The sequence below is a fragment of the Peromyscus leucopus genome, chromosome 1 (genome assembly GCF_004664715.2).
Source record: "Peromyscus leucopus breed LL Stock chromosome 1, UCI_PerLeu_2.1, whole genome shotgun sequence".
Taxonomy (NCBI): domain Eukaryota; kingdom Metazoa; phylum Chordata; class Mammalia; order Rodentia; family Cricetidae; genus Peromyscus; species Peromyscus leucopus.
In genome coordinates, this window is record NC_051063.1 from 40,098,749 (window position 1) to 40,111,470 (window position 12,722).

The 12,722-nt window shown below is 39.2% G+C and overlaps 1 protein-coding gene across 3 annotated transcripts in view; it reads right to left on the minus strand.

The window, feature by feature from the left end:
- Slk (STE20 like kinase) overlaps positions 1-12,722 on the minus strand; it is a 57,125-nt gene continuing 44,403 nt past the window's right edge. For 2 of the 3 annotated variants that reach the window (XM_028874657.2, XM_028874656.2), the window contains 6 exons: positions 7,808-7,937; positions 6,941-7,065; positions 6,252-6,440; positions 5,643-5,768; positions 4,725-4,838; positions 1-1,940 (listed from right to left, as the gene is read on the minus strand). In XM_028874657.2, the coding sequence (XP_028730490.1) occupies positions 1,794-1,940; positions 4,725-4,838; positions 5,643-5,768; positions 6,252-6,440; positions 6,941-7,065; positions 7,808-7,937 (831 nt within the window). In that variant the 3' untranslated portion in view covers positions 1-1,793. Of the gene's footprint in view, positions 1,941-4,724; positions 4,839-5,642; positions 5,769-6,251; positions 6,441-6,940; positions 7,066-7,807; positions 7,938-8,889; positions 9,358-12,722 lie in introns of those variants that run through there. The other variant, XM_028874658.2, reaches the window with a different exon arrangement.

A 12,722-nucleotide genomic window follows, 5' to 3' on the forward strand; every position in this document is an offset into this window, starting at 1 on the left:
CAACATAATTCCGTCTTTTATCATAATAATATAAACAATTTCCATCATCATCCTGAATATTACTTTATAAAGATATATATTTAAAGGCTTTCAAACAGTTTTCAACCCAGCATCTGAAAATAAAGCATTAAGGATTCTGTATACAGTAACACATTCATGTGATAAGTGTATGAATTTACAACCATACATTATATATATATATATATGTATATATATTTATATAAAAACAAAATTGGCTGAAAGTTAAGGCTACCTACAAGGTTGTCCAAGAAAATTAAGCTTGTCAAAATAATTATAAAATTAAAATTACACATGCATTTTTAAACCATCTAAACCAGGTAAAGTTCAGCATCTAAAGTTTTCAAATGAACTCCAAGAAAGTACTACAGACATTTACATTTTCTTAATATGAACTGGTATTTCCACAACATTACATTGACATTTCTAGTCTTCACCAACCTCAAAATATAACTAAAAACAGAAACGTTTACAATTTGGTACCTAGCACTCTTAGAAGAGAGCAGGTTGCCAATGGCAGGCAGCAAGCATCATTCACAAATGTGCTCTTTATAATACTGTTGACCTGACGCAGGTGAGATGCTGAGCTTCAAAAGGAACTAAGAGTGAACATTTCATTAATAATCACATGTACCAGCAACCACATGATAAAGGTTTCAGGTTTTTCTGACTCAAAATAATTAATTTAAACATGGGACAAGCTAAAACCAAAATGCACCTGAATAACCCATTTGAAACAATACAGTGTCACTTTGCATGTGTGCCTGATACTGAATGAAAATTCCCTGTGGACAAAGGCTTCTTCTAAGACCAGCTTCAGAACTGCAGTCGTGATCGAAGCTCGGAGCACAGAGGCCTCTGAGCTTCCACTGCAGAACTGACCTTGCTGAGATGCAGGCTTATTAGGAGGGAGTCAGTGGGAGAGCTCAGTCTGTGCTAATGACAATAGGGTGAGTTCTCTATGTTCAAGTTGCACATTTTAAAGCTAGTTCATTCATCTTGCCAAATTTTGTACATTTGTTTTAGGATGAATATTAAGTGACAATATAAGCAAGCTGGTAAAACAGCAATGTTCAGTGAGAAGGGTATTTGTTCCTGTTGGTCAAAAGAAAACCCCATTTTATACATGATTAAAATTTAGTGTTTTAGGCACTATCTTAATAAAATTAGCACCTCAATTATTAGTTCCTGCCCACACAGGCTAATGTTTGTGACAGATTACTGAAATAATCTTTCTCTTTTTCAAAAGACTTTGATCCTGTTTATGATAAAAATATATCTATGTAATGAATCAATAGCATATTTCTATAACTCATGGCTTTTTAATAAGAGCTGGTTTACCAAAAGAAAATTACTCCACTTCTACAGGAGAATCTTTACTATAGAATTTAGCATCATTGAGAAATCAGGTAAAACAATATTTATTAATACTTAGTGATGTAACAGGTTTGGATTTTTTTTCCTCCAAATACTTTTAAACATTATTTTTCTGGCAGTTTTTCAGTAACAGTGTCTAAAGAATACAATATTTAAGGTCAATATACAAAATCACCTTAGGGAATTACTGCAAGATGCTACTTGCCAACATGGCCTGGCATCTGTCTTAGTTCGTTTGCCCTTCATCTCTGTTAACAATAAAATCCAAGAAACAAATTCTCAGAACCACCAAGAAGATGAAACAGGTGATTGTCTTTGTGAGTCGTACATACTGTGGAAGATGAAGGAATACAATGATGTACTTAGAAGCCAAGTCCAGACAGAGAATGCTGCTACTGCTATGACCCAGTGGAATGCAAGGTGGGAATAGGGTAGAATTTGGAGATACGGCTCTGTGCTGATGGATTAAGACATTCCGATTCCCCAGTCATTTTAAAAAACACTTCCTGCTCCTGCAGTTTCCTGGCAAACTCTTCTTCCAGTGTCTTAAGAAGAAAGAGACAACAGTTATGCCCTGTTTTACACTGTACATAGAATTTACTCTGACAGCCAAGATTACACCACTGTCCGGGGTCTGAGGGATGGCTCAATGTCTCCAGCAAGGACCAGCTCAGTTCCTAGCACCAAGTGGCTCACAACTGTGTGTAACTCCAGCTCCAGGGGATCTGATGGCCTCCATAGGTACCTGCACCCACATGTACACATCCACACACAGATATACATGCATACACATATCTTTTTAATCTTAAAAAAAAAAACAACAAAACAAAAACCTCCTAGCTCCGAACATTTTATTCAATAGTTAAGACCACATACTTTTCACAGCCCCAGGTTCAAGACTCAGCTCAGTTAGTCCTCTGCTACAGCAGAAGGGCACTAACTTACCTTGTTGGCATGCCACGTGAACATTCAATGTAAGCACCCAGCAGGTGTCACACCTATTAGCAACTTTCACCTACTTTTTGTGTCAGTGACATATATGTCTTTCTTCCACACTGAAACACAAGCCATATAAACCTAAGATCTAAACTAGATTCATCTTCTATCCCCACAATACACAGCAAGAATACTAAGTGTTTGATAAAGAGCTGAATCTGTTGAAACCTAACCCCAATGGTTTCATGAGGTTAACCTTTTGAGTGGTGATTAGGTCACAGAGTTCTCCAATTGGGATTACTATTCTTTTAAGGGGCAAGCAGAGTTCTTTTCCCAAAGAAGGCTTCCCTCACCAGAACCTGACCATGCCAGAACTCTGGACATGGACTTCTCAAGCCTCCATCTTATAACATTTTGTTACAGTGAACTGAATGGACAGGTACTGGTGACAGTAGATAAGTCATTTAGAGAAAAGTGCTATTGTTTAGGTTGAAACGAAGTACAAGAAGGTTTGTCAGAAGAAGTAAGACATGCACTTAGCCATGAAGCAGTGTCAGAAATCGACAGGCAGGACAGAGGGTGCCCCAGACAAGAGAAGCTGAGACAGCCACACGAAGACAGAGGTGGTAGAAGGAATGGTCACCCTACCCATGCGCAGCACACGCAGAACCAAGTGGCTGGAGGGAGAGACAGTGGGCAAGGCTGCAGCCCAGTCCGTCACGTGACGGCTGCCCAGTCACACTGCAGGCTTTGTGTCCTGCCTGATGGAGCTGAAGATTCACCACACCTCCATGACACCTTCAGATGCTCATGCGGGTAACTGACAACACATGGCAAGCAAGGATAAGGAAAGGAACTAAGGTCAGAAGGCCCAGCAGGACATGGCTGAGCAAGCTCAGCAACAGGAAAGAGAATCCATACCAGAAATGAGTCACAATTAATATCTGGTTGAATGCTGAGTGTCACAGATTAAGTCAGCCAGGTTCTAACCTAGCTGTCAATTAAGAGAGAGGATGGGGGACATATGTCATATTGGTGGGGCTCCTGGAGGAAGGAAGGTGAGACGAATATTGAGTTCAACCTAGTCTGCTCAGGTGACGTTCTCCATCAGCTTCAACAGGCGTGCACTAGTCATTCAGAACATTCTAAGAACTCCTCTAACAGCGAGATACAGGTCGGTGAACAAAGAGAGAAAGAAACTCCCTGCTTCTGAGAGGCTCATGTTCTCATGGACTAAGACAATAGAGAAATATATCTGGTGGTGAAGGATATAATAAAGAAAAACAAGTAAGGCAGGACACAGCACACTGAGATGGGGACCGAGTGATGAAACAAGGCCCTCACAGACACAGTGACCCTGGAGAAGAGGAGGCCTACAGGAAATGAGGAGGAGAGTGAAAAGTTCAAACGGACAGTAACAAAGCCAGCGGGCTGGGAGAGTGGGCATGCCTGTGATCTCAGTCCCTGGGAGCCTAAGGCAGGAACATGGCAAGCTTGAAGCCAGCACTGGGACACAAGCAAATCCTGATTCAAAATAGCAACAGTAACAGCACTAATGAACACAGCTGTGGTCTCAAGTCCTGAGACACTGCTTTACACACATCACCCACTTTTAACTTGTTCTTCCAGTCTGCTTTTTGAGACTGGGTTTCATGTAGCCCAGGCTAACCTCAAATTCATCATGTAACTGAGGATGACCTTGAACTTCTGATCCTCCTGCCTCTACCTACCAAGTGCTCAGATTTCAGGCATGTACCATCATCACTTAGATACACATCAGGCAGGAAGCTCATAAGAAAATAAAGGTTTATGTCTTAAGGAATAACAAAGGGATGTGGACAACAGTAACAGCAGGAAATACAATGGTTAACCAACAAACTCAGGCCATCAGGGAAGTCCAGTTACAAACAAGGGAAATGGAAGGAAAGGGGAAAGAAGCCATTCTTATGTTTTGCATCTTAAATGTAATTCAAGGCCTTGTCCCTGAGGCTTCGGCTAACAGCAGACTCGGCTGTCCTCCTCCCTAGGCCCCAACCCCGCATTACTCTGCAGGGGACTGTTTGTCATTTTCCACACGCAGTGTTTTTGCTCATTCTGTTTTCTCTGCTGTCCCAGTCCTTCCCAATCTACCCACCTGCCTGCAAGTTATTATTCACGCTTCATCCCTAGCCGGCCTCTACCTCTTCGGCCACTTCAGAGAGTTCAGCACTCCTCCTGTGCTCACACACTCCGCTCCACTCCCCTGCATCCTGTTCTAACCTACCCCAACAATGGTCTCCCCAACCTGTGATCCCTTCTCACAAGACCCTGACCTTTGGGAACACCGTCTTTTCACCCTGCAGTGTCAGGTAAGGACGGACCGCACCCAGCACTGCAGCACAGCTCTAGGTTACCTTCTTCCTCGGCCGCAGCCTCTCTCTCCACTCCTTCAGCTCTTGGCTGTGCTCCTCATCCAACTCCTTCAGTTTCTGAGTCTCGTGTTCAACCAACAGGTGGCATTTTTCATTCTGAAAATAAAGTTAGTATTAAGTTTTTTTCAGGTCAATGGAGCAATTTTTAACAGATACAATTTTCTTTCAAAACAAATTATTGACTAGATATCATGCTGTTATGGAAGTTCAAATTCTCCTTTAAAAGCTAAGTGCCAAGAGTTGTGGAACAGTCTGTTTTATAAGTGTATAAATGCCTTCACTGTTTTTGAAACTTTTATATCTTCTTGCAAAAAATACTAAATATCATATAAAGCTGTTAACATAACATATATAAAAAAGAACTTAAGTAGAAATACTTTGGGTTTTTGCTTTTCCAGTTGGTAAAAGATTTGGAATTAGTAAGTATTCTACTCTAGTAAATTAACCAAGCAAGCATACAGAGTATCAAAATTACCTCTGTTACTCTGAAAGTATAAGCATTTCATGCATTCATTAGATGGACTATGCATTCCATATGAATTCCAAAAATAGTCCTCTCTAAAGTCTAATTTCCTATAAAAAAATTTTCCAAATGTTTACCATTTTTTTCACAAAACCAGAAATCAGCCATATCCTTTTAAATTAAAAGAATCATACTTTTTAATTAATTTTTATTAATTTAGCTTCATGCTTACCTTCACCTTGGTTCTATGAAATGAAAACAAGGCTCTCTGGCACTGCACAGCCCCTCCTTTGGGGCTCTGCAGGCAGCACACGCTTTCAATGCTCTAGCCCTTTCATAAGCAACATGTGCACACTTGGGTTAGTTCTTACTTTCTCCCCAGAAGCCACACAAGCCGCCTGGTCACCACCCCCCATCGTCAGGCTCTGGGACCTAACCTGCAGCTGATGCAGTTCCCGGACGTTGGCTTCACACTGCAACTGGAGATCCCGCATTTGGCTCTCGTGTTTCTGATGCTGAGCCATCCTCTCATTTTTCTGCCTCTTTTCTTCTTGTGCAGCAAACTATAAATAAGAAAAACAAAAGATAATTGAATTAGGAAGCAGTGTAATCTCTACATATCTACACATATAATTAGGGAATTTAACAAAGCTTAAAAAACAGTAAATGAAAGCTGTAATCCTATACTCAAACCTGTAACCTATAGATCTAGGTAAAGGGAGAGGAAATGACTTCTGGTTTAGAGTCTCCATGTTTCGATTGCCTACTGATCTCCAGTGGAAGAAGATGATCTGTCTGTTGCTGCAGAAGTGTCACAGGATGGACAAGCTATCTCATTCCCATGGTCTAAGATCTGTCAAGGGAGAGATGGCTTTGCCCTATATGGTCCCACACAGGGAAGACTAAGTTGGAACATAACATACCCTGCCCCATCCCAGAAAATAACAATCCTAAGGAGAGACTAAATGTCTAAACCCAATTATGAGGTACTTTTAAAGGTCATTCAGAGGTGTTAAACCCTGGAAAGGAACTATCTGTCTAAGTACCTGTTTAATTTTTTCACGGTCCTGGTCTGGTGTGGCTGTTGAGTTAATTCTCAGACTCTTCTTAAACATGGCCATTCGGGTCTTGGCCTCACTTCGCTGAATCTTGGGTAGTCTTGCTCGTTCCTGAGTCTGTCTGTTCTTCAGCTCCTCAATAAGTCGTTGATTATAACGCTGCATTTGTTCTGTTTCCTAAGATTTAAACAGACTTGAATGGTGTAGCTATACCTTAACTCTCAGCACCCACAGACATGTTCCATGCATCTGTTACTGTTTCCCATAGGTACCCTCTCCATAACTGCATAATGAGAAACAAAATATTAGGCAAAAATAATTTATAAGAAAATAATAATAATTATTTCTTTTCTTATAAATTAAAAATAATTTATAAGAAAAGAGAAGTTCTTAGATGACAGCAGTGTTCAGTGTTACTAAGATACCTGAGTCACAATTGGAACCAGCAAGATACAAGATGAAATGACAATTTATTATAAGGTCTTTAAAACACTGTAATTGATAGAAAAGTTTGCAATCAAAATAAAGATTATAAACAAGTGCTCAAAACTCAAAAAAATTAAGACAAAAGACAGAAATAAAGCCAAGAATCTATTCTCTAAGAAATTAAACTACAAAACTGAATAACGCTGTAAAGTAAAATGAACAAAGAAGTGAAGACACTCCCTTTTGCTCACCTTCTCGTGGCGTTTAAGCAGCTGGTGTCTCTGCATGAAGTACTGGTCTTTGAGTTGCTGCTTAAGTAGCTGGTGCTTTTCTTGTAAGTGTCGCTCTTCAAGCTCCCAAATCGCAGCTTCTCGAGCTACAAGGAAGTGGTTTTCAAGTTGTCACTTAGTTCTTTTAACTAATGTCCAATGCCCTTCATTTTAATATTTACATTAAAGTGTTTTATATATATACTGACTTACACACACAAACAGATATTCCAAGGTATAAATAAAATGTTACCAATGTAAAATAGCATTTATTATCACTTTTTATTTTGTTTTAATGTCCTAAACTAAGAATGTCCTACCAGGAATGCCAAAACTTCACCTTAAAAAGAAAGAAAAAAACTAAACTAGTCTGTTGGGGGGAATAAGGACTTAAAATTCCATCCAACCATCTTCTTATTATATAATTATATATGATATACTTACATTGGTAATTATAAGGCATAATGAGTATATACAATTATTCAGATAGATAAAATATGTCTTAAGTTGGGTTATTTGGGGTTTCTTTTGGGGGGGGTTGTTTTTGAAGTGTTGAGAGTTGAACCAGGCCCTTAAATGCAGGGTACCATGTACACACTAAGTACATATTCTACCACTGAGCTACATCTCTAGTCCATGCTTTAAGTATACTTTTAGAAACACTTCTACTATATCTCACAGTACTTCTCAAATTTTAAAAAAGAGCTTCTATTTGAATTTTATTTTTCCCCTTGCCACCCTAGCAAAAAGCACTCAGTACTCCGCAATGCACACCTCAAGGCAATGTTTCTGAGGTATTTGTGGTATTTTTTTTTGTTGTGTGAGCACACACTGTGGCCTCTCACATACCTCTCATGAGCTGCTGCTTGTTATTCAAGCACTCTCTCTCGATATTGGCCAACTCTGCCTTCTGTTGCTGGATGATCTTTTTCAGAGAGCCATCTAATTCTTGTTGTTGCTTCTGAACAAATTCTTGTTCCTAATAGACACAGTCAACCATCTGTTAATACATATCTACTGAATTGAATGTTCAGTTATCTAGTGCCTATGTATTAGTGGTTAGTGGAGTTCTTTCTTCCTCTCTGTTGAGAAAGTGGTGGAGACTGACCCAAGGTCTTGTGCATGGAAGGCAAGTACTCTAGCACTGAACTGCATCCCTGGTGCTTAAGAAGATTTCTAAGTGAGGCTTACAAAGCTGGTGGAATTTTTTTAAAAAAATCACTAAAATTATATTGTACAAATACAGCCAAATGTATTGGTCACTCAACTCAAATCTAGAAAAGTATTAGAATGTACAACATTCTAAATTCACTATTAAGAATGATACACATAAAAAGTATATATTCATTCATAATTAAAATGTTCTATTTCATTAACAGCTTTGGGAAAATAACAAAATTACAACTTCTGAAGCGGAATGTCTGCTCCACTATGGTTTAAGTAGAACAAAAGTAAATAAGAAATTCCTTTTAAGGATAGAGGCAACGAGGGAGAGGGATAGAGGAAAGAGGGGAGAGGGAGAGGAAAGAGGGGAGAGGGAGAGGAAGAGGGAGGGGGAGAGGAAGAGGAAGAGGAAAGAGGAAAGAGGGAAGAGGGAGAGGGAGAGGAAAGAGGGAGAGGGAGAGAGTTTAACGCTATTTTTCTAGGAAACAGACTGAAGTAGAAGGACCTCGCCTGAACTAACAGTGGAGGACAGTGCTTATCCTCTGCAACCTGTGCCTAAAAGAACAACAGTTTGACGACTTAAACAATGTATGGCTAGAGATAGATAAATTAGGGCTAGGAAAGTAACACTTTAAGAATCTAAGCCAGGCAGTGGTGGCGGTGGCGCACGCCTTTAATCCCAGCACTTGGGAGGCAGAGCCAGGCAGATCTCTGTGAGTTCGAGGCCAGCCTGGGCTACCAAGTGAGTCCCAGGAAAGGCGCTAAGCTACACAGAGAAACCCTGTCTCGGGAAAAAAATAATAATAATAATCTACACACACAAAATTCTTACAATGAAGAAATTCTATCAACACATTTGAGACTCTCTAACTTACTTAATAAATATTTGTTGGACACCTAACATTTGCCAAATGTAGGCTTTAAAAAAGGCAAGTCTGGATCTCTATCCCCTTTTGGTAGTAACAGAAGATAGTGTTTAGTTCAAAGGATACACAAATTTAAAAAAAAATGTAGGTTTATATTTTAGGGCTGAAACAATACTTATCTAGAGTCCTTTTCTCTTCTGCATCCAGGAAACAATCAAGTCCCAGCTCTATTTCAGAACTGTTCTTTGGGATTTGGACAGAGTCAGACAAGATGTGGATCACTACCAGCCTGGTCCTTAAGCACACAGTCTGGCAAATCTCCTCCAAGAGTTGGCCTATGGCAGTGCCTCTGGAGTTGGTCCCTTCAGGCTGTTGTGAGGGAGTAATGTGGAGTTGCAAATGGTACCACCATTTCTTCTGCATACTCATGTATGTTTTACTATAAATCCAAATACACAGTAGCACAAAGAAAGACTAGTGAAATGTCTCTATAAAATACAACTAGTGTCAGGCGGTGGTGGCCCATACCTTTAATCCCAGCACTCAGGAGGCAGAGGCAGGTGGATCTCTGTGGGTTTGGAGACAGCCTGGGCTACAGAGTGAGTTCCAGGACAGCCAGGGCTACAGAGAACCCCTGTCTCAAAAAACCAAAAACCAAACCAAAACAAAAACAAAACCAAAAACAACCCCTTCTATTTATTTAGTCATCTAGAATAAATAAAGCCTTTTAGGTTTTGTTCAAGAGATGCAAAATCTGCATGCCACCTCTTAAGCAGTTACAACAAATAAGAAAGCAACTTACATTCCTCTTTTTCTTAAAACAAATATTTGTAATAAAAATATTATTCCTTTTAACTTCTGATACCAAGTGTCTACATGTAAGCTTGTTGTCTGAATGTTTAACCTGGAGACACAGTGAGGAATTTCTCTGGGTCAACAATTTTATCATTGGGTTGCATCTTAGATCTTTTAAATATCTGCTCGAACAGTTTAACTAGCATATATATCGACTTTATATTTAAACTCAGAAGTCAAATCAAAGTATAAACTCAAGCCAATAAATATGTGAAACAAAAAGGTAAATAAAAGCTATGCCACTGAGTACATGTGATTTCTGTCTGTGCCGTCTGTGTGTCCTTAAGATCTGGATTACACTAGGGGTCTTGAGGTACTCAGTACATGCCGGGCATTGCTAGGTACAGTGCAACTAAAAACAATGAAAACAGCCCAGAGGACAAACTGAGAATGAACAAGTCAAAGTCAGGGCAGTGTGGGAATGCTTCCTGACAGGAGCTAGCAAGGAGCCAGGTCGCCTTACAGCTGAACAGGCAAGCAGGGTGTAAATGGCAATCTAGATGGAGGGCACCAAGCAAGTAGTTTACATTAAAGTTAAAAATTACCTGAAAAAGAGCCCTATACATAAATTAATACACTTATTTTCTTCAAATGAATGCAATTTTAATATTATTGCCCATTCACTAAACCTCAACTTCAAAAGCCAAATACAACACATTCACAGTGGAATTTGTAACTAGAAATTGCTCTTAGGAATTGAAACTAAGAGAAATTTCACATTCTAAAAAGTCTGCATGAATTACATTCTGCTTTTAAAAATACCTATGAGCTTATCAGCAGAAATCACAAAAACCAACAACAAAAGAACCCAAACTAAGAAAGCCAAAAATCGTTTCTAAAAATGGCCTCATACACTATGATGTCAGTGACCATTAAAAGTACAAGTTCAAATCCTGATAAGTAATGTTATCATCAGTTAACTAACTGTAAATACTAAAACGACAGCTTTGCGTCCTGACTACTTTCAGAAAAGGTCATGAGGAGTTGGACTATTTGTATGAAATTTGATCACTTACTCAACAGATTTACTCAAAAATGGTAATGATCAGAAAAGAGATTATAAATCATAATTTCATGTTTTAAAAAAGTATCTGCCAATTGCTTTTTTTAATCTAATTTGGAAATGAGGGAAACAGAAATGGCTGAAATCAAGCTGTATTCTATCTACTCCAGCAGTATATACTAAACATCACAAACAAAAATTACCATGTTATATTGGCTAGCCTTTCCTATGGGAACTGTGAGAAAGAATACAGTATGGAATTCCAGACATAATTTCAAACTACAGTAAAAATAACACTTTGATATTTATTATTGACAATTTGAATAAATGGAGACAAATTAAATGGAAGTTAAATCACTCCTTTTACCATGGCTTTTCTGACCATATCCATAATCAAGACATCTAAATTGTATGTAATCAAAATGTCACTTCACACAAAGATAAAAATCTAATCACAGCATTCAATTTCTCACATGTGCAAAGTTTACAAACTCTACCAGGAAGATATTTTACTTTTCTTAAAAATCATGAAAATTTCAAGTTAGAATGCATGGTGAAGAGGCGGAAAACAGAGCCCTCCACTGCAGGTGTTCTGCTTCCAGCTCTCCTGCTGATGCCATAGAGACCACTGGTCTGCAGCAGGTCACTAGCCTTCTGGGCCCATGCACCGTAGCTGGAGAAAGGATAAACTCCATCCCTACATGAGGATGGTGTCAGTGAGAACCAGATATGAAGACTCTGAAGAACACTGTTAATGCTAAGTTTGTGCCAGACTATTGTTACTGTTATTATTGGCATCAGCTCTCCATAGTTTACATTTCAGCCAATGAAGTGCATAATGAAAGGCACATGTGAGTCAAAGAAAGCACAAGTAAAACAGAAGGCACCTCCCACAGCACGCGGACTTACGTCCTGCATTTGGGCGTTGAACACTGCACAAGATGACAACTGAAAAGACTGAATCATGACCTGAGCAACACCCTGTGGATCAGAATACAATGCACCTCCCAGGTGAGAAAACAGACATCTGGATGACTTGTGTAAATGGAAAGAATAATTGCACAAATGTTGACCTTCAGGACTAGGTCAAATCAATTAACAGAGGGACTTACCTCCCATCTACACAATAAAAGGTGAGAACTAGGTCAGTGGTTTCCAAACTCCAATGTGTTGCTTATTTCTAAATCAGTGGAACTCTTTAAAAGTCCATCCACATAGATAGATAGATAGATAGATAGATAGATAGATAGATAGATAGATAGATAGATATAGATAGACAGAGATAGACAGATAGATAAGACAGATAGATAGATAGATAGATATGCTTATAAATGAGGTGAAAAGTGATGCTCTTAGGCCTGCAAGGTGATTTGAGTGGGTACAGCACCCGCCAAAGCCCCACATGTAGAAAGAAGAAAGGACTCTCAAAAAATGTTGCCCTCCAACAAAACACAGATAAATGAGTATGAAAGAAGGGAAAGGGAAAGAAAGGAAGGGAAGGAGAGAAAAAGAGAGGGAAGAAGAAAAGGGGAGGGGAAGGGTGGAACAAGGAGGAACAGAAAACGTCCTCTTTTCCACACAGAAGCAAGACCCTCAGCCCCACAGCCCTTGCCTTGAATAAGGGCTCCTAGGAACACAGTCTGACAGCCTGGGGACTAGGTGTCAAATATGTGCCAGCTCCATGGCTACACAGCTATGACTTAACTCTGAAAACAGTCTAAACAGACTGTAAAATTACCAAATTTTAGTAAACTTATCAAAGGTATAAAGACTTCTGAAGTGCTACATTCTAAACTCCAGTAAATTTACAGGAAGAATTTACCATTAATTATTTCTTTCATGGGAAAACATAAGCCAGTCCCCCAAATTACATGGA